We start from the raw sequence: 24,231 nt of genomic DNA, 5'->3' as shown, positions 1-24,231 counted from the left end.
ACTCACACTACTGATATTGCATGTCTTAGCTGCAAGACCTTACACAGCAGTCTATCTCTGAACCAGCAGCACTTGCACTATCCAGGAATAATTCCATTACTTACCTTGTGAGAAAAAGATGACCTTGTGCTTCCAGAAGCAGACGCGTGGACTCCAGGCACTAAAACACTGCCCTTGCTCCTTGAGGAGCTAAAATTGTCTTCACTCCCTGGAAAGGAAGAGTCAAAACATGATGGAAATTAGAACTCAAAGCCTGTTTTCAAAGTAACAGTGAACCACAAGCATCCTTCCTTTGTCCATCCTGTGTGAACTTTAGAAGTTGTGTGAATTTCCAGACATCTCTGAGGACAAGCGCTGGATTTGTTCCAGATTTTCCACATTTCTTCACAACTGGCACTTCAACAAGAGCAGAAGAAACATTTGGACACAAAGCCCTCGCTACAGAAGCCATGTTAGGACTCGGGTGGGACGTTTGTTGTGACAACCTGTTTGCTTTCTCACAGCCACCAATGTGTGAATGAGGCTGCTCACGCGGCTCCTTCGGGAGCACACGGCTGTAACTGCAGGTTTCTCTTGCTTTAAACCACATGAAAACGCTACACGCAGGGAGGAAAGCTGCTTCCCTTTTGGTTTCTGAGCTGATGTACGCCTTGGCTAACAGGGTATATGCATGTGTATATGTACACACATACGCAGGTTTTCAGGGGGCCCAGAAGCACAGTAAGGCCATTCCAATGGCCTTTAAATAATCCAATAATCACACGTGGCTCTCAAGTGCTTCTCGGTGGTTAGGCCATCTACCCGATTACTGACTTTCTACGGATCACAGCTTTTATTTCCCAAGCTCTGGCATATACAGGGAAAACTGCTCTTGTTTTGCTGAGGTCAGCACTAGGTAGGTGTACTGAGAAAATCTTCTCATCTGGAAAAACCCATCCTAAAGGATTTTTTTCAGTCTGTCACTCAAAAGGCAAATGTCCCAAGCCATCTCCAGGTCTTACGCTGCAGCCACAACTGTGTATGATGAATTTATCTGAGGGGCTGGAAATAAGCTTCCAACATGCTCTGAACAGCTGGTCAGGGGGGAGCATCTCTCACCTGGGAACGTCTGGGCTCCATCCCACACACAGACGCCCCCGGCCAGCAGCTGCAGACATACCAGGAACCCCATTTTTGCCATCATTCCCATGAGGGGAGATGCTGCTGCAGCTCCCATCATCCCCAGTGGGGCAGATAAACCTTCAGGTGCACAACCTCTCTGAAATCCTTCACAGAGCTGATGGTGATGGGCACGTCTTGCACCCCTGAATGCCCAGGACTGGGAAGAGGCCTTGTTGGCCCATGTCTTCACAGCCTTAAAGAGGACGAGACATCCAGCAACCACCCTGACCATCCGGCAACTCTGGGCAACCGGTCTGAGGATCAGCCGTGTTCGGATTTAACCCAACACTTCCCCAGCCTCACCAAGTCCCAGCGTCGGGATCAGCCCCCGTTTCTCTGTGCCTCTGGTTCAGCCCAGCCCAGACATTCCTCAGCCTGATTTCAAAGTGCTGAATTGCACAGCCCAGCTCTTGCAAGGGGTGATCCCAGGGCCCAGCTGCATCACCTCTAACCAACTCCATACCAGTACAACACCCCTGATGATCAGACCTGAGTCACCACAGCTGTAACCAAATCAGAGCCGCGTGCAAGTTTGCAAGGGAAGGGAGGGAGAGCAGCAAAGCTGCTTTGTTTCACAGAGCATTCGTGTCATATCTACAGATGCAGATGTCAGTGACTCTCTCCTCAGGGAAACAAAATGGCCATGGGACACAATGTCTGAAGCTGCAACAGACTTTTCCTGATAAACAAAACTCTCCCATCTAAGCGGCTAAGATACCAAATGCTGTCTTGGTATCACGCTCGTCCCAAATCTACTTTTCCAAGTAAGACATGAACAGGTAAACATGTTGTACAGCTTTCATACCTCTGGTGTTCAGGTTCCCAAAACACTCCGGCCCTTGCAAGACACCGGCAGCTTTCCAAAGCCAAGTCCTGGCTGTGGCACAGGGAACAGGAGCCCTAGCCAAGGCTCGTCTCAGCTTAAGTAAACCACATCATAATCAGATATCGCTATCAAAAGCATTTTTAGGAAGCAAGGCTTAATAATAGCCTCTCCCTGACCCGCCTGGCTTGGGGTGTAGCGCTGGGAAGGGCTGCCAGTAAGAGTTAGCAGAGCCTGAAAATGGAACCACCTTGAAGGCTGAGCTTTCTGAGAGCGTGAACTGCAGCTGAGAGCAGGTACCATGTCTGCAAATATGACTTAACTTGTCTGGCCCCAATTCTGATAACAGCTACACACAAGTTTAACACCCAGCACAGGAGACTACTTATGCTGAAAATTAGGCATGTGGCTATTACAGCATCACCAAGAACATTTTAAAAATTAAAGGGGTCACTGCTAGTATCGGTTCCAAGTGTGTTAGTTATGCTCAAGCCAGCTCTGCATGTAGCAGAGCTCGACAGCAATGTTACTAGGAGACTTTGAAAAATACTTTCTCCCATTTGGTAAACATCTCTAAGCCAAACAACATGGCATCTGTCCATAAAATATCAACTGCAACATATTCCCCTGGGTACATTCCTTACACAGAGCCATGCAATAACCACACATGCACGCCTGGGGTATGGCATCCCAGTCTGCTCTTGCTCGCCATTACAGATGGTTGGATACCTTGCTGTATGGTCTTGCTGTTTCATAACCACCAAGGTATAGAAACCACAAAACTTAACTTACTCATCTTCTTACTGTATAAACATGACCTCTTTATGTATATATACATACATATATGTCAGTCTTGATGCTAGGTTTTGCATAGAGTCATGCAGTGAAAGAGAGCTGTAAGTAAACCAGTGCTGACACGGACAGCTTGTCCTAAAATCGTAAAGCACTTAATTTGCTGAGCTTCCTCGCCTTCAAAAGCATCCTGTCATATGGCAAAGAGACTAAAATATGAATGTTCACCACTCTGGTGCAGCAACCAGAGGAATAAGTGGCACGCTGTCTCTGTAGATGGCTTTATTTAGAGACCCCAGGGGAAGAGAGAGCACCTGACTGTGTAAAAAGTTCCAGCAAAGCCATTAGAAGCAGCTGGAAAAGTAGAGAGAATTCAGTTGTAATGCCCACTATTGAAAGGACCTGTATCTTATAAGAGATTTATCTTAATTCCTCTTAAAACCTTTAACTCACAGCTACATCTCTAGTTCCAATCTTTACCAGCATAAGCAGTATATTTCCAGGAATCACTAATGCTGCTTCTTTTCTGTTTAATATGGGGTTGTTCCTGCAAAATTGTTTTTGTACACCATCTAGGAAAGAAAACCACACTGCTCACATGCACTGACAAACGTAAGAAACTGCAAAGAAGTGATGGGGTCTTGCTTTAGCATTTCAGGCTTTTCTTCAGCTAACACCCCTAAAAATGACCCAATTTGAGAGCAAAGTCTCCCAGTGGGAAACATGCTCAATCCACAGTGTCATGCCCACAGCTGGTTTTGGGCTCCGGTCCCTGGCCTTTGACTTATTACTTATTTACTATGACTATACATGAGACTCTTGCCTTGGACTTACTATATATTTTGCATCAAACAGTAACTGGGTGAAGGTGAATACAATCCTGCAAGCAAGGAACAGGACCCAGCACTCTCCTCCACATGGACTTCTCTGTTCTTTGGGTGGCAGAAGTGGCTCCCACATGCTCTCCCTCTGCCCATGTCTCATACTCGCCACTACCATGAGGTCTAAAGTCACTGGAGGAACCTGAGGATGCTCCGCGGGTTGCAGTGGGTCAGGAACTCTTAGGAGAGGTGTGGATTTGAACTCCTTTGGTCTAAGGAGGGCTCTGAACTCAGATCTTTTGCCTGAGCTCTAATTGCTCAGCTGCCACACAAAACAGGTGGGTAGCACTAGCACAGGCCGTATTTCAAAGGAATGAAACGTGCTGGTTGCCTGCACTCACAGAGAAGGTCTGGCTCCAGTTCAGAGTGAAGCCGAGGCACGCACGTGGGCATGCTCTGGACTACAAGTAGGTGGCCAAGTCTGGGAGACAGGCACTCCTCTCTGGCATCTCCTGGGGACGGGTGGGGGTGTGTTGCTGCCTGGCCCGCTCTCTGCTGTGGATCTCGGATTGCAGTACCTAACCAACCCCTCTTATTTTCGATGCACTTCAGTCATCAAGCTCAGAGGTGGGAGCTCTGCTCCCAGAATGACGGTGAGAAGCCGAGCACAGCAATGTCCTGGCATCGCCAACCCTAAGGGTACCAACAGGCAGCCCCTCCCCGTCCCACTGCGCTGCCCGGTGAAGCCATCGCTCCCCACTCGTGGGCGGACGTCCACCTGACTGCGTGCCTGTGCTCCCTCCTCAGACAGAGCTGTTAATCACGGCTCAGCTGATTGCACGGCACAGTAACAGCTGGTAACTCGGGCAGCTGGCAAAGATGCAGTCAGAGGAGACGTGGAGCAAAACTTCCAGTGTGAGTCTCCATCAGTTGTTCAAACCTGCTGGGTGAGGAGACTTCCAGCTCAATACCAGACAGAAGACTTTGGGGAAGAACTGCAGTGTGGATCCTGCTTCACTGCCTTTAGATCACTAAACTTGATTTTACTCTTTCTCCTCAATTCATACTGCTGGTTGTCTCATCTAAACTAATTCTTCATCCTGATTTTCCCTCGTCTAGCTTGCTTACTCTTCTCACTTTGGAAGAAGGTTTGTTATCAAATAGTCAAAATTTAGCTCATGAAGCAGTTTTCTGATCTCATCTAAATACTATCATTTCGGTAGTAATGGGAACTGCATTAATGCAAATTATAAGCACTGCAGATCTCAAAATAAATACGGAATGTGACTTGTGTATGCTGTGAAACCACAACCAGTCAAGCCCTTCTCTAAACACAGTCACTATGAACTAGTGAGTAGTCTGAGAGCCGTCATATATATAGATTCTGCATATCACGATCATCTGAGCTTGTGTGTTTCTTAATTGTTTTCAATTCATGGATTTGTAGAGCAGCCACAACAGACAAAGAGCATTACAAGAACTTTTGTTTCCTGCTTTATAGACCTTGAGGAGATTCTTCATACAGAAAACAGCCCAACCTAAATATTTTTCTGTGCTTCCATTTGCAGTTGGAGCTGTTCCAACACCACCTTAAAACTGGCTCCCATCAATTGTCTCTCCTCAGCCTGAAATGAGCTTTGTCAGGGGGAACACATATTCACAGAGTAGAAGGGAACAGTTTGGGTGACTTCTCTTCCTCTTCAAACAAAAAGGCTCTTTCGATCAGAGACAGAAAGATGTTACTCTGCTACACCAACCCCATCAGGAACACTGAAACTGGAGGTTCAAGAAATACAGATAGTTGTATAACATGATACTCAACTTGCATATGACAGCTTTATAAAACGGATGTGTAAATCCACCTACGGACTTTCTGACTTAGAACAGATACTTATCTTTTCTAAGGAAGCACGTGGCGTCACCTCAGAAGATTTTTCCTATACCTGGCACTACTATTTGTTCTGCTTGAAGGGAAGGGGATGGCAATATATTTCAAGTGCCTTGGAGAAGCAACGTACACCTTGCAGTGGTGGGAGGCTGGATTTATGAAAGGATGCCAGGTCCCCAGCTCCAAAGGGAGAATTTTGGAACTAGCACTCTCCCTGTCTGCCACCTCACTTGGGAAATCCCCGTCTCAATCAGCAAAGCTTCTCAGCTGTGGGAAACGCTTGTTCCTGGGCATGCCTAGAAGCAGGCTGGCTTTAAAAGCGCTGAACAGCTCGGTGCCTGGCTCCTCTCTAAAGACTGGGGTGAGTGTTTCACACTACACCAAGGACATCAGGGTCCACACAAAAGCAGCCCAAGGAAAGCTCTTTTCTGCTGTCTGCTTCACTGGGGAAGGGATCCACCTGGGATTTGCAGGGCCACATTAGCTTTGAACTGGGAGGAGGCTGCACATCATCTCCCCATCACACCACCTGGGACAGGCACAGCATCCAGCAGTAAGAACCAGATGAAGAAACGGGGTTCCCAGCCTCTCAGCTTATCGTGGCCCTCTCCAGCTCCTCTGTAAATCCACCCCATTTAGGACGCCTGCCTGTCGTCACTACCTGCTGCTACATGGTGGGATCCCAACAGGCCTGAATTTCCCGCAGCTCCCACCTCCATCAGGAGACCCCCTACCCAACCCCTGCACCCAACACACCTGAGAAAACTAAGCTCTACAATCTAAAGTTTTGGGCAAAGTTGGGCAGCATCTATCTAGTTGCTCTTCCAGATGCTGGTTTCTGTTTTATATTCTTCATTGTGGTTTATTTATTGGAACAGGGACTGGACGTGCATTTCTCCCTTCTCCTAGCTACAATTGTAAAGGAATAAAAAAAGTTTCCTTTTAGCACATAATACTACGGAACGCGACTGACAAGTCTGTTTTATGGTTATTCTGCCTGTTACATTGCTACATTCACATATGAAAAAGAAAAAATAACACAAACCTCTCTCGGTGGGGTCATTAGAAGAGTTGCTCTCACAAACGATGTACAAGGACGAGTCAAAAAGCTCAGCCAAGACCTGCTCAGTACATGCCCAAGCTGCCATCTTTGTGGAGGGCTCCTCCTGTGCCTGCAGCGGTGGCGTCTGCCGGCCTTCACATGGTTCCTGCCAAGAGAATGCCACCTGTCAAACATTCAGGCTTTAGCTGCCCCTTCTCCGATCTGGAAGAACGACTCAGCAGACAACACAACGACCGAGGACATCAGTATATGCAACATCTGGTCCCTCCAGCCTCTACTTCTGCAAAAAGCATTCACAGGAGAAAGTGCTGGAAAGCTGGCGTGCATTCAACCTGTGCAGCAGCAAACCCCCCACAGGCTGGAGGGGAACTTCCTCCTCGATGTACTGGTTTTCTTTCTGGTAAATCTGAAAGGCAAGTGTCTTGTGACTGGCCAGACTAAGCTGCCTCAGCATGCCCTGATCTCCAGACACGTGGCTTTACTGGGACTGCAAACAAAGATGACAGTTAGCTGTGGGACAAGCAGAAGGTGCTCCAGGATTTTCTGCACTTTCCAGCATTCCTATTTTCTACCCTGTTTGTTATAACAAACAGGATCTCCTGTTATATCCTTATAAGGCAAGAATGAAAAAAAAATGTATAAGGTTGAGTTACAATGAATAATATAGGTTTACCTTCCCAGCTTACTGTTGGTGGGGAATTACTCATATCATCCATTAACTACTTGAAAATCACAGGTGCATTGCGCTATTTAGGTTATAAGGTAGGAGGATATTTTTTGAATTTCAGAGCCTTGCAAGTATTTGTTTAGGACATTGTCCTGGTTTAGCTAGGATAGGGTTAAGTTTCCCCAGCAGTGGGGGGAAGCTCTAGCCAGATTATTCAATACCATGCTGACGTCACCTCCTGGCACCCAAGCGCGGGAGAGTCGGTGAGTGCGTGTGTTATGCCATCTCTCTGCTCTCACTGCTGTATTGGTAGATATCTTGCTCTGTTCATTGTTATTACTGTTATTGTTATTGTTGTTGTTTGTTTTGTTGCTGTTGCACTGTTGCATTAAACCTCTCCTTATCTCAGCCCCGGGGCTTTGTATTTCACTCCCTTTGTGAGGGAGGGGCAGCGGCCGCGTGGTCTCAGAGCCCAGCAGGGACTAAACCACCACAGACATTACTATCATGAACACAGCTAAGCTAACTGCTTCACTTACAACTGTACGAGGTACAGAAAAAGCTTGCTCTCAGGCTTGTCCTCTTGATGAGTCATCTAACAAGGCAAAGTCCCAGAGCACAGCTGCTTCAAAGAAAGAAGTCTGCTGCCTCAGTTTTGCCCCAGAAACTGCAGATATATATGGGTTGTTTTGCTAGGGTTTGTGAGCCTGGTTTTGCCTCATACCTCTCTTCCTTCAGCTTGCCTGGCCATGGCTTCTCCTCCCTCTGCCAGGCTGCAGAGCACAGAGGGTGGTTGCTCAAGGTGCACGTCTGCCTGACATACCATCTCCACCTTTATTCCGTGGTCCCCAGGCTCATCTGAACACAACTCTGGAAAGCAAAGGCATAAAGAATGACACGTGTTGGGGTCTGCTGAGCTTTAAAAGTCATGACTCTGCCTGTTGATTCAGTAGGACAAACCACATCCCAAGACTGTGCCGCAGAATGACTCTTGTGAAGGAAGATGGCAAAAACCTACACCCCACCTGAAGAGGGACATGGTTGTGACTGTTGACCCTCTGATACCCTCTGTGCTCTGCAAGCCCTGCTGCCCTCCTTGGGAAGGACTCCTGGCAGCAGGCGTCACTCAGCAGATGTCAGACGTCGCAGCCCAGAGCACTGGGTCTCACCGTGAAGAGCACGCACCTTCTCTTCCTACCCCTGCCAGAAGAGCCCTGGAGGTAACAGCATATCTGAAATGTGGACACTTGGTCTGAATTGTACCTGTCTCCTACAGGAGAGCTAAGAGACCTTGCTCAGAAGAGAAGGGGTACAGAGAACACAACATAATCTGCATTAGTCAGGCAGTAAGAGAACAAAACTTCCACTACAGACCACCTCGTTCTGGGTGAAATGCTATGCCAATGGAGAAGAGCCTCAGTGCCACTGGGCAGCAGGGCAGCAGGATCAGCAGGGCCCAGCAGTGGCACCGTTGACAAACCTCAGGCCACATCTGATGAGCATTTGGAAAGACCAAAGAAAGGAGCCCTGGCTTGTGTGCAGGATACGCGCTGAAACCTGAAGAAAGGTCAATTAACCTCTGGAAAAGGTCAACCTAATTCACCCTGTTTGTTAACATCCAAAGCAGTGAATTCCAGGATGTTATAAGTGCAATGGCCACAGAACCACCACCCAAGGTGATGCTCCCAACTGCCTGTTCCAGGCGTATCTGGATCGATGGGCTCTGAGTTGGACATGAAATTAAGACCTTTACAGCATCCTACCCGTCTGCACATCAGCATGTGCTCTGCCATCCTCAGGCTCAGGCACTTTCGGCTCCAGCTGCTCCTGCACTTGCTGCTCGGCCAGGGCTCTCCTGTGGACCTCTCCGTGCCTTGGACTCTGAGAACAGTGATGTGGGATACTCTGGGCAGGCGGGAGGAAAAAAAAAATCCATCCCAGATTACTTTCCGTATGTAAGTAGCACTCCTTCCGCCCAAAGGTAAATGAAGATGATCACCTCTCATCCCACAGACTTGCAGTTCAGGGCCCTCACCCCAAGGAGGGACTCGTGGGCTCTGTGCCCCATGGGGGTGTTTGCTCCCAAGGCCTGTGCTGAACCCAGCTCCTCGGGACCTGCCCCACAGGGCACTGCCCCAGCACCCTTCTTGGCTGCCGTGGGGTCCAGAAAAGCCACAGCTGGGCACAGGACACCAGAGTGGAGCACAGGGAACACAGGCTGCCCATCTGTGCTCTCCACCCCGGCACTGGCAATTTCCACCCCAACTCCTCCAGGGAGAAAGAGGCCTGTGTCTCGATGGCTTCCCATCCCAGAAAGGCTGACCTTCCTCTCCTAAGGCCTCTCCCACCCATACACAATGCCAAGGAGGAGAAATGTAGCCACTGCTTACTTTTGCCTGGCACTGAACCAAAGCCTCGATGGTCTGGGCAGTTAACGTCACTGGCTAGAAGAGAGAACAAAGGCCAAGTGGGAGAAACTCCTCTGATGGTCCATGCTAGAAAGCAGAGTCACTCCCTTGACCCAGCTAGAACAACAAAGACACTTACAGATCCACTGAGGCCCAAGATGTTCACGAGAAGATGAATCGAGGGCAATGTGCTCACTTGCATTTCCTGGGCTCTGCTCCTTTGCCTGTGCACAGGGAATAGACAAAGGAAGAGCTCCGTAACACTGAACCCAGCTTTTTTTAAATAAAAAGTGTAGAATTGGTTCTCCCTCTTCTTTCCTCTTTTTCATTTCTTCCTTAAAGTCTCCTTCGTTCAAGTTTCACGCGAGCCTCCCATTGCATTGTTCGTTTGTCATGTTCTTCAGTACAATAGCAGCTGCCTCACTGCCCCGGGATGGGTGCGTCTCTTGCTCCTTATTCCAGTGTTTAGATGTAAGGGTACTGGTTGACCTTGGTGGGTATCCAGTGTTGACTGTGGAGGCTGGAGAAGCACTGATATAGGTCTGATGGGCAAACTGAGCCTGGTACTGACTCGGGTGGATGGTGGGTGAGGGCAGACCCCGTGGGCCCATGCTGACGGGGACCTGGTGGACGATGCTGGCGGGGTAGGTGGTGTGCTGCACGGCGTGCCGCGCAGACCCTTGGGAGGCCACCAGGTGCGCGACGGTGCCCGTGGAGCCCAGGGCGGCCGGGGCGGTGTATGTGTAGAGGTGGGGTTGGGTGGGCAGGTGAGCAGCGGCAGCCGCGGCCAAGTGAGGATGAACTGTACCATGGCTGGGACTATTGTGCGGGAAAGAGTACGGGGCCTGAGCTATCGCTGGAGTGATGTAGGCTTGCTGTCTCCGGTGACTCCCTGTGCGATCGGTCGTGATGTGCTGCTGGGCCTGGATAAAGACAGCAACAGTGATAAGCAGTTACAAGACAAGAGAGGGCTCTTTACCGCCTCAGTGGTGCCTGGGAGCCTCCCTGCAACACCAGAACGGCCTCAGGAAAGTCCCTTGTGCTCCTCCTGACGCCCTCAACATCACCACAGTCTTCCCTTAGAAATGGGTGATGGCAAAGGGTCCCTCCCAAGCCTAGGAAGACCCTGTAGTTTCATACATTCACTGAAATGGCCCCAAAAAAGACAATGCAGTCCCCCAGTTTGAGTCACAACCTCCTGGCACAGCTACCATGAAGACCCAGCCTTGGATGCCTGGCTCCTAAGAACATCTTCCACAAGTCCAGTCGCTCACACAACACACGGCTTTTGTTAGTGAACATGCTGATGAAATGCGGTCCACTGACAGCTCAGGGGAATGAAGTTGCCTAACTAAGCCTGGAACAGGCAATTTATTTTTGCTAAGTTTGGATCTTTGCAGTTATCATTTCCTTGGTTAGTAAAAATAACTTCTTTATTTTTGAAAGATAAAACCCTTGGCTCGATCAGATCCTGCAGGTGCCCGGTTCCCTCACGTAATCAGCTCTAATTACTTGAGCACAGGCAACGTCTTGCAGTGGGACAGGAGTAATGTACTTTTCCAAGGATCTTCTAAGTTGGTTTTTTTTGCATTGCACAATAATGTCAAGGAGTTTTCCCAGTCATTTGTAGTCAGAGTATTAAATAACCAATAAAGTAGGAATTAGAAGGCAAGAAGCGCAATGCTCCATGTTATTGCCTTCTATTCTTCCAAGCCCTCTCGTCCTCTCTGTAAGCACTCCCTACACTGTCATTGTGGTCTGAAATGCAGCAGCCACACTCCTCCCCCACTCTTGGAAACAGCATCTCGCCCACTTCCTCCATTTTAACTTGCTTTTATTTCAAGTTTATTTAAATTTTTAAATTTCAACTACATTTTGAGGGGGAGGAGACATTCTTCTCCCCTAAATTATTTTTTTAAAAAAACCAGTTCTGCTTATATCCAGCTCTGGATGCAAACCAGCACTGTTCTCCGAGCTCTCCAGACCTTCTCCTCTTGAAACGTTGGTAACTGTGCTGTAACTTCCCTACTCTCATTATCTCACCTTGGGGAAGAGAGGCCCCAAGTGCAGTATGTGAAAAGGGCATTATTTACTGAAGCTCCTGGGGAGCTCCCTGGGTGTTTTGATCACAGACTATGAAACACCTTAAGAACTGCCTGCTGCCAAGTAACGGGATTTGCGCAGATCTCAGCCCAGGTTTATCACAGGATGGATCCAACTCACTACGTGAGGTCATGTATATAGACAGAGGCTCTGCTTTGCCTTGTCACATCTGATGGGGACCTCTCCCAATCCCGCAGCCGGGCTGATGCACTCCCTTCACTTGGAAGACACTCTCCTCATAGTTACCCACAGCTAAGGAGAATTCAGTCCTTCCTACACGGTCATGCTCCACTCCTTTGTGTCTGAGACACTGCACCTTCTCTCTCGCATTATTCCCCCTCACACTGCCAGATCATCTGACTTCAAAACCATGGTAAGAGTACCACCAGCCCGCTCAGGGGTGGGATCTGCACTACCTCTGCTGCCTGAGCTGGAAGATCAAGGTCTGCAGTGAAGTTGAAACAAGTCGATCAAACTCAACACGGGGCCCAACTATCATTAGACTAGACAGGACGCTGGAGGAGCGGTAACAGCTGGATGACGCACCACCAAAATCTGTCTCGGTTGACTTACCTGACTTAGATTAAGAGGTTGCTGCTGCTGGAAATGTGCTCCTGGTCGCTGCTGCCTATAGGCAATGGCTCCAGACAAGCTCCCGGAAGAGTGACCGCTGGTGGAGGTCACGGCGCTGGAGGACTTGGACTTGTAGGAGGATGAGTGGTGACTGGTGGTGACTGTGCCAGGAAAGGAAACACATTTGTAGCTTACATCACATTCTTTAATTGCTCACCCTACCTCTTCCTCACTGAATCTCCTCCAGAGTGGCTTTTGGGAGGAGACATACAACAGAAGCAGGATAAGAAAACCGTTTCTCTTAATTGACAGAATACCTCAGCAGTGCTTCATATACATGGCCAGCCTGTTATCCTAGAGGCAGACAAGCAGAGCCAGTATCTGGACCCAAACTGGGCCCAGCGAAGGCTTTATAGATCCTTCAGAAGTGTGAGAAACTGTTCTGCCAGCAGAACTGTACGATGCAGGTATAAATCCCAAGGAGAGGAAGGAAAGTATAATGTGCACAGCACAAAAAAGCCCTGTCTTGGCTGACCTCATGGTGAGTAGGAAGGGAGGGAGAAGGAGCTAGTGGGGAGCTCACCCTCTGAGCCTTTGTGTTCTCCAGCAGTGTGTCAAAAGAAAGGACTGCCAAGTAGCTCAAAGCCAATTGCTTCGGGCCAGACTTCCACCATAAGCCCCTTTTCAACACATCGTACTATCTAGCATTGCGGAGGCTCTGGATCAGCAAACCTCATCAGTCCGTAATGAAGATCCTGGGGAAATGTTCTTCCCAGAAATGTCAACAAGTCTGGATGAAAATGCCCATGTGTTTTCAACCTCTTACCCGTTTTAAAGTAAACCTATGGAAAGGCAAGACAGCAAAGGTTCACACTTGCATTTGGGAGCCTTTCATGTCAAATGTTGAGCTAAAGGCTGCATTCTGTTCTTGGGTTTGTACAGAAGTAACTGGGACCGACACTTGCCCCCGTGACTCCTGAGTGTACCAGGACACACAAATAATGCAATATGGCTCCCAAGAACAGATGTGTCACTTGAGAGAAGGGCAGGAGCATGGTTTCTTTGGAAAACAAACAAACAAACAAACGAAACTGAACAATGAGATTCTTCCAAGATAAATCATTTATTTCTGACTAATTTTATTGATGGAAGAGGTGCAATTTACCTGGCGCCAGGCTAACGCACTCTACCAACACCTCACTGGCCTGGGTTTTCAGTGGTGGGATGATGATCGTTCGGGGGTTCCCACTGCAGTGAGTCTCTGGGACCCCTTTGGTGTCGGAGGTGTTTCCATTGTTCTGCCCTGCGCGGTGCTGCACGGAATAAGGGCTACTGTTGCTGGACGAGTCGGAGTAGGGGGAGTCATGCACGGTGACACAGCTGATGACGTTCTTTTGCTGCTTGGACAAGGTGCTGAAACACAAGCACACAAGTGCAAAGAGTGAATGGGCAACGATCGACTTGGAAGCGTCCCGAAGACTCTGCCTGTGACAGACTAGCTCTGTAAAGGCAAAGCACACCCTTCAGTCCTCCGTCAGATAGATGCTGCTTAAGCCAAATCCCAGGCTTCAAAACTCATTCGTTGCTATTCCAGGAAAGCCTTCATGGAGGTCAAGGAGTGAGTAAGACATTGTGGATAGATCTTATATTCACACTGCTTAGAATAGCACTGAACCAGACTGCCAGATTTATTTTCAGACTGCTTTTTATGTATGTGTGCTGTAGAAGCCCAGCAGTTATACTATGCTTTGTTGCAAGTCTCACCACCCCCACAAAAACGTGTCGGTTTCTCCCAGCCTTCCAGCAATGATTTAATAATAGATGCTACGACTTTTCATGCTTAAATCCCATGAACCTACAAAATACACTCCATTCTATTTACTAATATGATACAATGGGCATATATTCTCAATAAGCATTTGAAACCGAGAAACAAATGACAAAAAAATGAGCAAAGTACGTAATGTTTCTGGTTTTCTTTTCTTTCTCTGAATAGCCACTGGGTCTCCTGACTCTAGCATGGATTATCAAGGTCCTGCTGCAGCTAACCTATCTATGACATCAAAAAAGTGATTAAAAAAGAACATCAACACTTCCAAGATTAGTGCTAGAAGTTCATTAGACTAGACTGCATGAGTACGATTGGGATTTGCTCTGCTATTGTGTCTAATTATTCCTGATGGTTTCTCCTTCCTGTTATGAGCTTGTTTAGGGAGAAAAAGAGAGAGTGAGAAAGAGGAGGGAGGAAGGGGGATGGTGAAGATTTGCTTAAATGGCTCACATCCTTGACAGTGCACAGACCTTGACTACAGAAAACAGCTGCTATGTTTCACTGATTGCATTATGTTGTTATGGCAACTGAAGTTTTTAAAATGATGAAAAGAAATGGATAGCACATAAAAAGCTAAGTAATTAGGCTTAATGGTGGAAACAGCCCCAACAGGAACAGAAATGCCATAGAGGAAAAGGAATCCATCTCTTAACTTCTTGAGTGTGCTTCACTACCCTGATTTTGGTGAGCTCAGGCTGGACCAGTGCCTGGGGCTTATTCAACACAAGCAGAACCCGTGGTAGATGCTGTGGTGGGTATGATGTGTCCTGCAGCCAGCTGTGGGTTAGGGAGATGACCAATGTTACATGTTTAACTTTGTATTTAACAAGGTCTGAATGATTAAAATGTACAGAGAAGATATCCTAACCTTGAGAATAGATACCTCCTGGCAGAAATGCTCGAACAGGGTGGGTAAGAAAGAACAGCCTGGCTGGACAACAGAGTTGGGAAACAACCAAGGAGAAGAAATTGTCCTCAAAAGACTCATGACCATAAAAGGGAAAAAGGAGTAGGGGGCTAACTCTCCAAACAACCACCAACACCCACCCAAGACCCCTGTGCATGCATAGTGTAGTTGTGCAATGCCAGCATTATGTAAATATAGTAGATAGGCAGAAAGGTGGAAACTTCTTGGAAAATGTATGAATATTCATGTCTTTAAAGATGAACTTTTGTTTTAGTGTATGCACGTTAGGTGGAATGATCCAGCGCTGCAATAAAGAATGCCTGCCTTCTAAAACTTCAAACTAAGTCTTAGAGGGTTCTTTTGAGACCAAATTTATGGTAACAGACTGAGCTGGGCTTAAACACGGTTTTGTCACTTATGGAGGCAGGCAGGCTGTTGGCCCAGACTGCCCAGAGAGGCTGTTCCGTCTCCATGTTTGGAGGTTTTCAAGACTCAGCTGAGTTAAAGCCTGAGCAATTGTTCTAAGATCAGAGCTGACCCTGCCCTGGGTAGGAGGTTGGACTAGGGACTTCCTAAGGCCCCCCTCCTACCTGAGTCATCCTATGATTCCACAAGAGCTTTCAAAAAAGCAGTGTTCCCTTTATCCTTTTTTTGTTGTTGTTGGTTTGGATTTTTTTTGTTTTGTTTAACTAGCATGATCCTTTTTGAAACAATGGATTTAGTTTCTTTTAATGGCTACACTTAATTAATTTAGATTTGTGCAATAAATATCAGGGGGATTTCTCCTGCTGAAAGTCAGTAAGAAATTTGAGACTTTATTGCAATGTTTTACACATCTATTTTTCACATACCATTTAGATTAAAAAAAACCCCAAGCAAAACAAAACACATGGCTATTGTGGAACTATTAGATAACTCTATCCTGAAACCAAGTTAACTTAAACTAAGCCTCCCTTCCCAGAAAACTCAAATGCTCCATCTAATAGAAAAGCTTCCTGCCTTTCTGGGGCATGTACCCTGGTGAGGTAAAGAAGTATCTTCTACCCATTTTAGGAAAGGAAGCACAGAAAGATATTAAATAACAACTTTTTTGGTCCTGGTGATATTGTAGTGAGGATCTGGACTTGAGACAACTTTCTCCTATCCCAAAGCTGCTGTATTGTGCTTCCCTCCCTGGGCCAGAGCTGACATCTGGAAATGTCACGCAGAGGTTTGCATGGATGTGGCACAAGATCCAGGCTTGGGATTCCTTGCCTTGTGGAGTGATGCTCCCAGGACGCTTGGAAATGAGCCTGGTTCTGGAAACAGGAACAAATCACCTGGTAATAACTATTTTCCTAATGGTGAGGCCTTTTACATGTGTGCAGGATCAGAGCACTGAGATAGTATTACAGACTCGAGCCTAAGCACATGTCAGAAATTGGAAGGAGGAAACAAGGCTTTTAGAAATAATAATGTCTCCACAGTATCACCACAGGGAGATAAGGCTTCTCCTGTTTTCAGCTCATTAAAAATGCTGTTATGCTTACACTATAATAAGTACAACATCTGTTAGACAGTCTTGGCTCAATAATATTGTACACAGTTGTTTTCCTGCATGTCATGAATTTCCTCTGTGACATTTAATGGGCAGCCAAAAATAATTTTTTCCTTTAAAGTAAATCCATTCCATTTACATTAGCCAATGCTGAATCATTTTGAGTTAGAGACTAGAGAGTAGGTATGGTGGGTGGCATATGTTATTGGAAGGAAGAGCTCAGTCTGACAGCTCTAAATGCAACTATCATGCTTTTATAGCTAGGGAAAAAAAAAAAAAAGAAAAAGAAAAAGAAACAACCTTTCTTTTGCTGAGCTCCCCCAAATATGCCTTCACCTTAGAACAGAGAGTCTCATAAGCAGGCAGCACTTACTGCAGCCTGGGTATTGGCTGTAACTTGGTTGGAGTGCTTTTATTTGATCTTAAAGAAGAGAAGGAAGCAGGCAGAGGCACACAAGACTCCCTGTCTCTAACACCACTGATGCTATTCTGGGCAATGTTCAGGGAATGGAAGGAGTCCATTTTGCTACATGGCACCAGTTTTGTTCTGCCTGCTTGGGGATGGGTCAGTTACATGGACTGCTTTTCATTGGCTTGCTTTTTTCATTCACTGCTTGTCCTGCCAGAGGATGATACAAGTCATAATTCTTCTCAGACCAGGAGATCAAGGCTGTCTGGGTGTTTTTTAAGGTAGCTCTTGCAGCTTCTTCTCTTGTAGCTAGCAGCTATTGCCACAAAGATTAGTAACAGCATGTGGAGAATAAGGATGGGATGAGAAGCAGCAGCCTAAACTGGAGTTCATTCAGCTTGTGTGCTACCAAGCTGTCTGCACTCCGCTGACTACCCCAGGAAAACCTGAGCTCAGTGAGACTGATAACTGATTTACAGCATCTTTGCTTTAGCTCCTTCCATCTTGCCATCACACACACATGTTTTAGGAAATGAAGTCTTTTCTGTGGGAAAACAACAGGTCCGCGTCAGGAAGTGTGAATAGCTGCAGTGTAAAGAAGAATGTAAAAGTCATGGAGCACCAGTGAGATCCCGGGAGCTACTGCATGCATTCAGTCAAAACCAAAGCTGAAATGCTGAATATCAAGTACAGTGAGTCCTTCAGTCACCTGCAGATGAGATATACAGATAGTATGATAATTTTGAACAACAAGTATGTGCAAGCAAGTTGTGAAGGCCACAGTAATACCCATACATATAATGAATAATGTCTTTGAAAACAGATTGTCCCTTGCAACCAAGAATCTTGAAGAGTAAGCTACTTAAAATGCGTAATGTTGGAAAAATCATTCTTCTAACAGATAGGAACAAAAAAGGTATAATTTTTAACATATTTGCTGCTGGTGAAGACTTTCTCTTATCTACTTTATTCAGGAGCTCTACAAGTATAGTCAAGCCGGTGAGGTATGCAGAAAGCTTGTTTGTCAGGAAGTACTGGCTATTCTACATTATTCTTAATTGCTAAATTATATTTGAAAATGCATTCATCTTATTTGAATATTATTTTTAACATGCATGTGCAGGTATATATATACTCCACTCTATGGAAAATGCGAATCCCTTTCTTAAAGTATAATATTTAATTTACCCTGGTTTTTACAATAAGTTTGCTGGTGTATGAACATACCAGAACAAGACAGTTTTGTATGTTAGGCCCAATAGATAAAGAAGGGTGTTATGCCGTTATATGATGAGAAATGCTAACGAAGAAGAGCTTATACTTCTATATACACATAAATCTATGGGCCCGGACAGAATCCACTCCAGAGTGTCAAGAGAAATAACTGACATTGTTGCAGGGGCACTGTCTATAATACTTGAAAAGTCACGGAGATCAGGGGATATCTCTGATGACTGGAAGAGGGCAAATGTCATACCCATCTACAAGAAGGGTCCAAAAGAGGGCCCAGCAAACTACAGACCCATTAGTCTTAAGTCACTGGGAAAGTGATGGAATGAGTTCTCCTACAAACTATTACAAGGCAAATGGAGAAGGTGTTTGGGAAAAGCCAGCATGGCTTTACCAAAGGCAAATCATGCCTGACAAACCTGATCACCTTCTACAACAACATAAAATCCGCTACCAACATTGGGAGAGCAGCGGATATTGTTTACCTGGGCTTCATCAAACCATTTGACACTGTTTCCCACAGTCTTCTCCTGGACAAACTGGCAAGATACGGACTGGATCAGTGATCTGTGAGATGGGTAGGAAATTGGCTCACCGGCCTCACTAAGAGGGTGGTGATCAGTGGTTTTTACAGGAAAGACTGAAGGAGCTAGGTCTTTTCTCCCTGAAGAAGTGAAGGCTCAGAGGGTACCTCATCACAGTATTCTAGCACTTAATAGGCAACTACAGGGTGGAGGTTCTCTCTTCACATAGAGCCACATGGAAAAAACAAGGGACAATGGGTACAAGTTGCACAGGGAGAGATTTCATCTTGATATAAGAAATAAATTTTTTACAGTGAGAACAATCAATCACTGGAAGAACCTTCCCAGGGATATGGTAGAATCCCCATCAACAGAGATTTTCAATATGCGATTGAACAAGTTACTGAATAATCTCATCTAGGCTCCCTTTCCCAAGCAATATTGGACCAGATGATCTTTTGAGGTCCCTTACAACCTAGGCTATTCTATGATTCTATGATACTAAAAGTGATTTATGTCCCAGACTGTATAGGTACTTTTCTCCACAATCATCTGACCCAGTGAGCAGTCAAGCGGTGATCCTCTCACTCTTCCTTCCAACTTGCTTTTTCTCTACAGTCAGTAAATATATTATTATCTGACCTGAAAGCAGCAACACTAAAAGATTTGATGTGAATAGTTGTGATAATTATGTTGTAAGTGTTTGAGAGTTAATTTGAATAAAGCAGTAATATTGATGATTTAGACATGGGTGAGGATATAAGCAAGGCAAGGTTAGTAGGGAGGAATAGTATTTTAGCAGTCTAATTGATATCATGAGGGAAAATGATGTCATTGGCCATAGAAGCCATTTCTCAGATCTGGATATGATTTAAATCACAGGATATAAACACTGATTTTAAAAAAGTATTCTTCTTGTACCTGAACAGTAGCTAATATACAGCTTTGAATGTAAACCCTCAGGATGTATAAATTTAAGTGTCCTTTTAATACCACTCCTCATTTCCAATGAATAGCTGAAAAGGAGAGTGGAAATCAGATTTCCTTGAGCTAGAAATTCTGTAAAATAAACACCAGATGGAGCCAGAAAACCATATATTAAAATTTGTTTGTGTTTTATTATGTTTAATCCTTAGATTTTATTTTCAGTTCTGCCCATTTTCTTTTCTTTGCCTTAGTAAAATATCTTTTATATAACCTGTGATGTGGTTGAACAGTTTCTGAGGAGCTGTAATTATCCAGGACTTATTTTGTCTTCCCGTGGAGTCATGCAACATTTTAGTACACAATAGATACAGGATACACATAATATGTATAAAACAATATGAAATAAGAAGTCAGAATTGCAGGGCAATCAGCTTATCAAAAACTTATCAGAACTTACCACCTTTAAATATACCAGGTATAACTGCCTACCTGAAAAAAACTAAATAGCCTTTCACTTTTCATCTCTTCAAATCTTTCCCAGTGGAGTTGCAGTTTATTGTTAATTTAAACCTGTTGAAAACATCCGCTTAGATGCTGTGTCCCAAAGGTCCTCTGGAGTTCTCAGATCAATAGCCAAGTATATTTTTCACAGAAAAACAGAAGGCATCACTGACTCATCATGTGAGTCTGAAGTTGTTTAAGGCCAAGTCGTCAAATGTAGTTACTGACTAGAAGACATAGTTGTTTTATGGTCGTTCATACTCACCCTTTTAAAGTCTAACTTTTACACAGAGCACTATGAGATTCAAAGATAATTCCCAACACCACAAAACACAGATGGTTGGCCTAGTTCAATACAGAAGGAAAAAAAAAAAAAAAAGGTTAAAGAAAACTATCAAACCATTTACTTTATAAAAATTGGGGTTTCCTAGAAAAAATAAATTACACTTTCCTCATAATGTATGTGAAAGTATGAAAGTCTTCCTTACATTAACTCTACACTTGAGTCTGCCCAGCTCTGTGTGAATGATTTGTCAGGGGCAGAGGGAGCAGCTTAGCTCTTTCTATCAGCCCTTAGACAACCTGCAAGTGTTTGCTCCTCTCTGCTGCCCTGGTGGTAATGGGCCATTGCCAGAGCCACAGCTGGAACAGGGAGACTCTGGCAGACATCGCCTGGCCCAGGGGTCTCCAGAGTGAATTCCAGAGCTCTCCCTTGTCCTAGAAGTTCTCTTTTCCAGAAAATGGGAAACGTTAGAGCATGAGGATCATGAACCCCAGGAGAAACAGTAAAAGTAACCTACAGAAGATCTCTGACCAGCAGGGCTGGTGACATGTGTCAGAAGTTGGAGTTGAAGCATCTGTCACAGTCCTGGGGTGACACAACAGCGCAGGAGCCTGACCTAGCTTCATTGAAGATTGTTTCTGCATTTTCCAATAAAATGAGAAACTGGTCCTTATTCTCGTGGCATGGTCTGATGTTGGATGTCCTAATTCAATCATCTATGGGCGTAAAAATCTAAGAGTTATTCCTTTTTAGAGTAACTCCACAGGTTGCTTGGCCCAAAGGAAGGGGACTTGAGAAATAGCTAGAAAACACAAAATACAAGCTGAATTTTCTCTATGTGCAAAGTAATAATAATGGGATGCTCTGAAAACAAACCAACCACATGAATTTCAGATCAAAAGTTTGAATGAAAAAATAAAAGTGAATTCAACCACAATTTTTTCTTTTAGATGCCTAGAAGTGCATATCCTGACCAGTTCAGCCATTCATTTCATGTTAGCATTGCAACTTAATTCTGCATTTCCACAAAGGACATTTGCAAACTCTATCTATGAATTTATCATATACCTTGGAATTCCATTACCCAGTGATACACAAAGCCTACAGATGGTTCTAACTTACCTGCTTAGTATCTGACTATGCACCTCAGTGGCTCTGGTTTCCCCCATGTAAATGGCTCTACTTTATCCTTTTCTCCCCATTCCTTCAATACATGTGTATGTATAGGCAATTTATATTTTAAGTTGGACTCATAGCTTTAAACTGTTCCCCCATGAGGTCAGTCAGGCAGTGGAGCAGGTTGGCCAGAGAGTCTATGCCATCTCCATCCTTAGACATTTTCATGATTCAACTGTGTAAAGCCCTGAGCTGGGCTCTGGTCTGAGCTCAGAGCTGCTGCTTGGAAGTGGAGATTGGACTAGAGACTTTCTGAGGTCACTTCTCACTTGAATTATCCTAATCTACAATTTTACTATACTTTCTGTTTATATCCAGTCATTCATTTCTTCTTCCTTTTAATGGAGGAAACAGATTTTTCAGTTTTACCAAACCTTGCATCCAAAAATTATGAAATAACCTTCAACCCTGCCAGGTAAAGTAGAAACCTGTCCAGTAAAAGTTCCAGTGTATAAATAAAGAAAAGCCTCAAACCCTAAAGACTGATAATTTTACATTTAGACAGGGTAATGGAGTATGTTGAATGCAAATGAGTCATAATTTTAAGTTTGTACCCTGAAGCTACAAGATCTAGAAATGTTCTCTAAAAACCACCTCCCTCAACCAGCTGAGATGTTCCCATGATCCCATGACCCTGGGACAAGGAATTCAAGAACACTGAAGGCTGAGTCAAGCAAGAAAGTATCGAGCAATTATACCTTTCAACTCTAGCTACTGGGCTATGGCCTGACAAGGGCAGTAGTATGAGAAGGACCTTAATTCTCATGTGATTCATAGAGAGGCATAATTGCGTGAGCAGGTAATAGATGTGTAATGAGTTCTGCTCTGTGCCAGACCTGCAGAGGGCCTGAGTGCCAGTCATGGAGATTTAGCTGGCAGTTTCAAATTGTAGCTGTGCATACTGCTGTGGGAGATCCTGGTTCAGCTCCTCCTGTTCTGATTTAGAGACAATTGTCACAATCACATCAGATGTGAGACACTGGGAAAATAGCCTTGTCACTCATAGGATGACAGCAATCACCAGCACACCAATTTACTGAAATCGCTTTTCAGAATAGCACTAGAGCTTTTTAAGAATTCAGGTCCTATCAAATGTGAAGGAAAATGAGCAAAGAAAAAACTGTTATTTATAGCTAAGCTTGCTTGCTGCTGTTAGAGCCCTGAGTGCACCAGTAGGCTCTACAGTCTCTACTGCCACCCCTGGGTTGTGAGACAGAGCTGGGAGAAACCTCACTGTGGGCCTCCTTGACTTGGGTCTGAGGCTGCACGGGCTCTCCAGTACTCGGTTCTGTCCCAAGCGAGGCTGCAGCTTTCCTGGCCACTGTCACAGCCCGGCTGCCTGGCCAGCCAGATCTCTGCCCCACTAGGCCCTGCTGGACCACAACCTTCAGTGCTCAGCATCCTTCCCACATCCGCTGGGCAGCCCATCCTGCTGCTCTTGAAGCACTACTTTGTTTTCACTAGCCAGAGAGCAATCACTTATTCCTAAGAGAGAAAGAAAACAAAGAAACTTGGCTGAGCAACCTTTGTGGAAGAAAAGTCAGTGCCTTCAGAACAGCTATAAAAAGAAGACGTATGTGATATAATTAAAAGAATGTAATTAGAATGTGTCTGGCAGAACACCTGAATAATGACCTGAGATTTAAGTATAGCTACATCTTCTGGGTGTGAATGGGGAGAGTGTTTATGGCATTGGGTGAGTGTCGCACTCCTTGGTGTGATATTCTTTGTCACAGCTGGTTCTCTGGCAGAAAAGCAAGCTCAAAAAAATCTTTGGAGGTGAACTCAAGAACTCACTATTCTCTTTAGTGCAGAAGAGCTGCATGTTTTTAAGGTGATGTTAAACAATACTGTAATTTGGCATAAATCTGTGCTGGGACTGGAAAGGGCAGTCCTTGTCCTCTCCCCCTTGGGGCAGCTGAAAAACAGGTCCTACTTAAAAAAACAACCTTTCTGCGGCTTAGGTTAGTTCTTCACATGACTAAAAAGTGCCAGCAATAAGCAGGCATCTGTAACAAGCAACTGGACTAGGAAAGCGTGTACCATCCTTTTAGTGATAATGTGGGTTTATTTAGTATCACCATAGGTTCTGAAGTTCTTAAGCATGCTTTCTGCTGCTGAAGTGTTGCAGGCTACTAAAACAATAAAACATCACAGTGATATTAGCTGGTAGATGAAGATACATCAGGTTTATTTCACGTGTTCAAGAGTCATCCAGAATTTCTGGAATTAAGATTATGATATTGTATATAAGTAAAACCCATGTAAATGAATCATCTTACTGTAATTTCAGAGTAGTGATCAGTAGATGGTGCTCTTTTCCCAAGGAGGAATTTAAGAAATATTTTCAAATTATCAAAAATATTATCTTTCAATCTTTTTTCCCCATAGTTAGATAATATTTATTAAGAATTAAGTTTCAAACACTTTTTTCCTTCCAAAAGTCACTCCAGATTTTCACTATATTTCATAACACTCAGAGAGACACTGGTTTAACAGACCCACCTCATTAAAGTTGGTGGAATAATCTAATGATAGTGTTGCACTTTACCAAGCAGCTCTTCAAAAAGAATGAGATTATCTGTCCAGATTTTAATTAACTCTTTC

The 24,231-nt window shown here is 45.1% G+C and overlaps 2 protein-coding genes across 4 annotated transcripts; both read right to left on the bottom strand.

The window, feature by feature from the left end:
• LOC141924197 (uncharacterized) lies at window positions 1-9,844 on the bottom strand. 3 transcript variants are annotated; one of them, XM_074826262.1, is made up of 6 exons: window positions 9,763-9,844; window positions 9,606-9,659; window positions 8,979-9,120; window positions 7,940-8,085; window positions 6,531-6,693; window positions 1-208 (listed from the first exon to the last, which is right to left on the bottom strand). In XM_074826262.1, the coding sequence occupies exons 1-6, from the start codon at window positions 9,823-9,825 to the stop codon at window positions 78-80; spliced, it is 699 nt and encodes a 232-aa protein (XP_074682363.1). In that variant the 5' UTR covers window positions 9,826-9,844; the 3' UTR covers window positions 1-77. The 3 variants fall into 3 exon arrangements, with proteins under 3 accessions (XP_074682363.1, XP_074682362.1, XP_074682365.1); XM_074826261.1 differs by lacking the exon at window positions 1-208 and having other exon boundaries at window positions 5,357-6,693; XM_074826264.1 differs by lacking the exons at window positions 1-208; window positions 9,606-9,659 and having other exon boundaries at window positions 5,357-6,693; window positions 9,763-9,840.
• Window positions 9,845-9,980: 136 nt separating this feature from the next.
• On the bottom strand, window positions 9,981-17,486 carry LOC141924028 (homeodomain-interacting protein kinase 2-like). The gene is made up of 7 exons (XM_074825858.1): window positions 17,461-17,486; window positions 16,227-16,335; window positions 15,628-15,637; window positions 14,440-14,502; window positions 13,465-13,800; window positions 12,300-12,460; window positions 9,981-10,546 (listed from the first exon to the last, which is right to left on the bottom strand). Exons 1-7 carry the CDS (start codon window positions 17,484-17,486, stop codon window positions 9,983-9,985), a joined length of 1,269 nt encoding a protein of 422 aa, XP_074681959.1. The 3' UTR covers window positions 9,981-9,982.
• Between the last annotated feature and the right edge of the window lie 6,745 nt (window positions 17,487-24,231).

The sequence above is a fragment of the Strix aluco genome, chromosome 5, assembly GCF_031877795.1.
Source record: "Strix aluco isolate bStrAlu1 chromosome 5, bStrAlu1.hap1, whole genome shotgun sequence".
NCBI lineage: Eukaryota > Metazoa > Chordata > Aves > Strigiformes > Strigidae > Strix > Strix aluco.
This window is presented reverse-complemented; position numbering and strand designations above follow the sequence as displayed.

Bases quoted from the DNA above. Each gene is read 5' to 3' on its own strand.
- LOC141924197 (XM_074826261.1), bottom strand. From the start codon at position 9,825: ATGCAAGTGAGCACATTGCCCTCGATTCATCTTCTCGTGAACATCTTG. The intron at 9,660-9,762 runs GTAAGTGTCTTT...TCTCTCTTCTAG, and splicing joins TCTTGGGCCTCAGTGGATCT to CCAGTGACGTTAACTGCCCA. The intron at 9,121-9,605 runs GTAAGCAGTGGC...CCGCCTGCCCAG, and splicing joins TGGTTCAGTGCCAGGCAAAA to AGTATCCCACATCACTGTTC.
- LOC141924028 (XM_074825858.1), bottom strand. From the start codon at position 17,486: ATGGAAGGAGCTAAAGCAAAGATGCT. The intron at 13,801-14,439 runs GTACTCATGCAG...TTGCCTTTACAG, and splicing joins TAGCAGAGCAAATCCCAATC to AGCTAGTCTGTCACAGGCAG. The intron at 10,547-12,299 runs GTAAGTCAACCG...GTCTTTATCCAG, and splicing joins AACCTCTTAATCTAAGTCAG to GCCCAGCAGCACATCACGAC.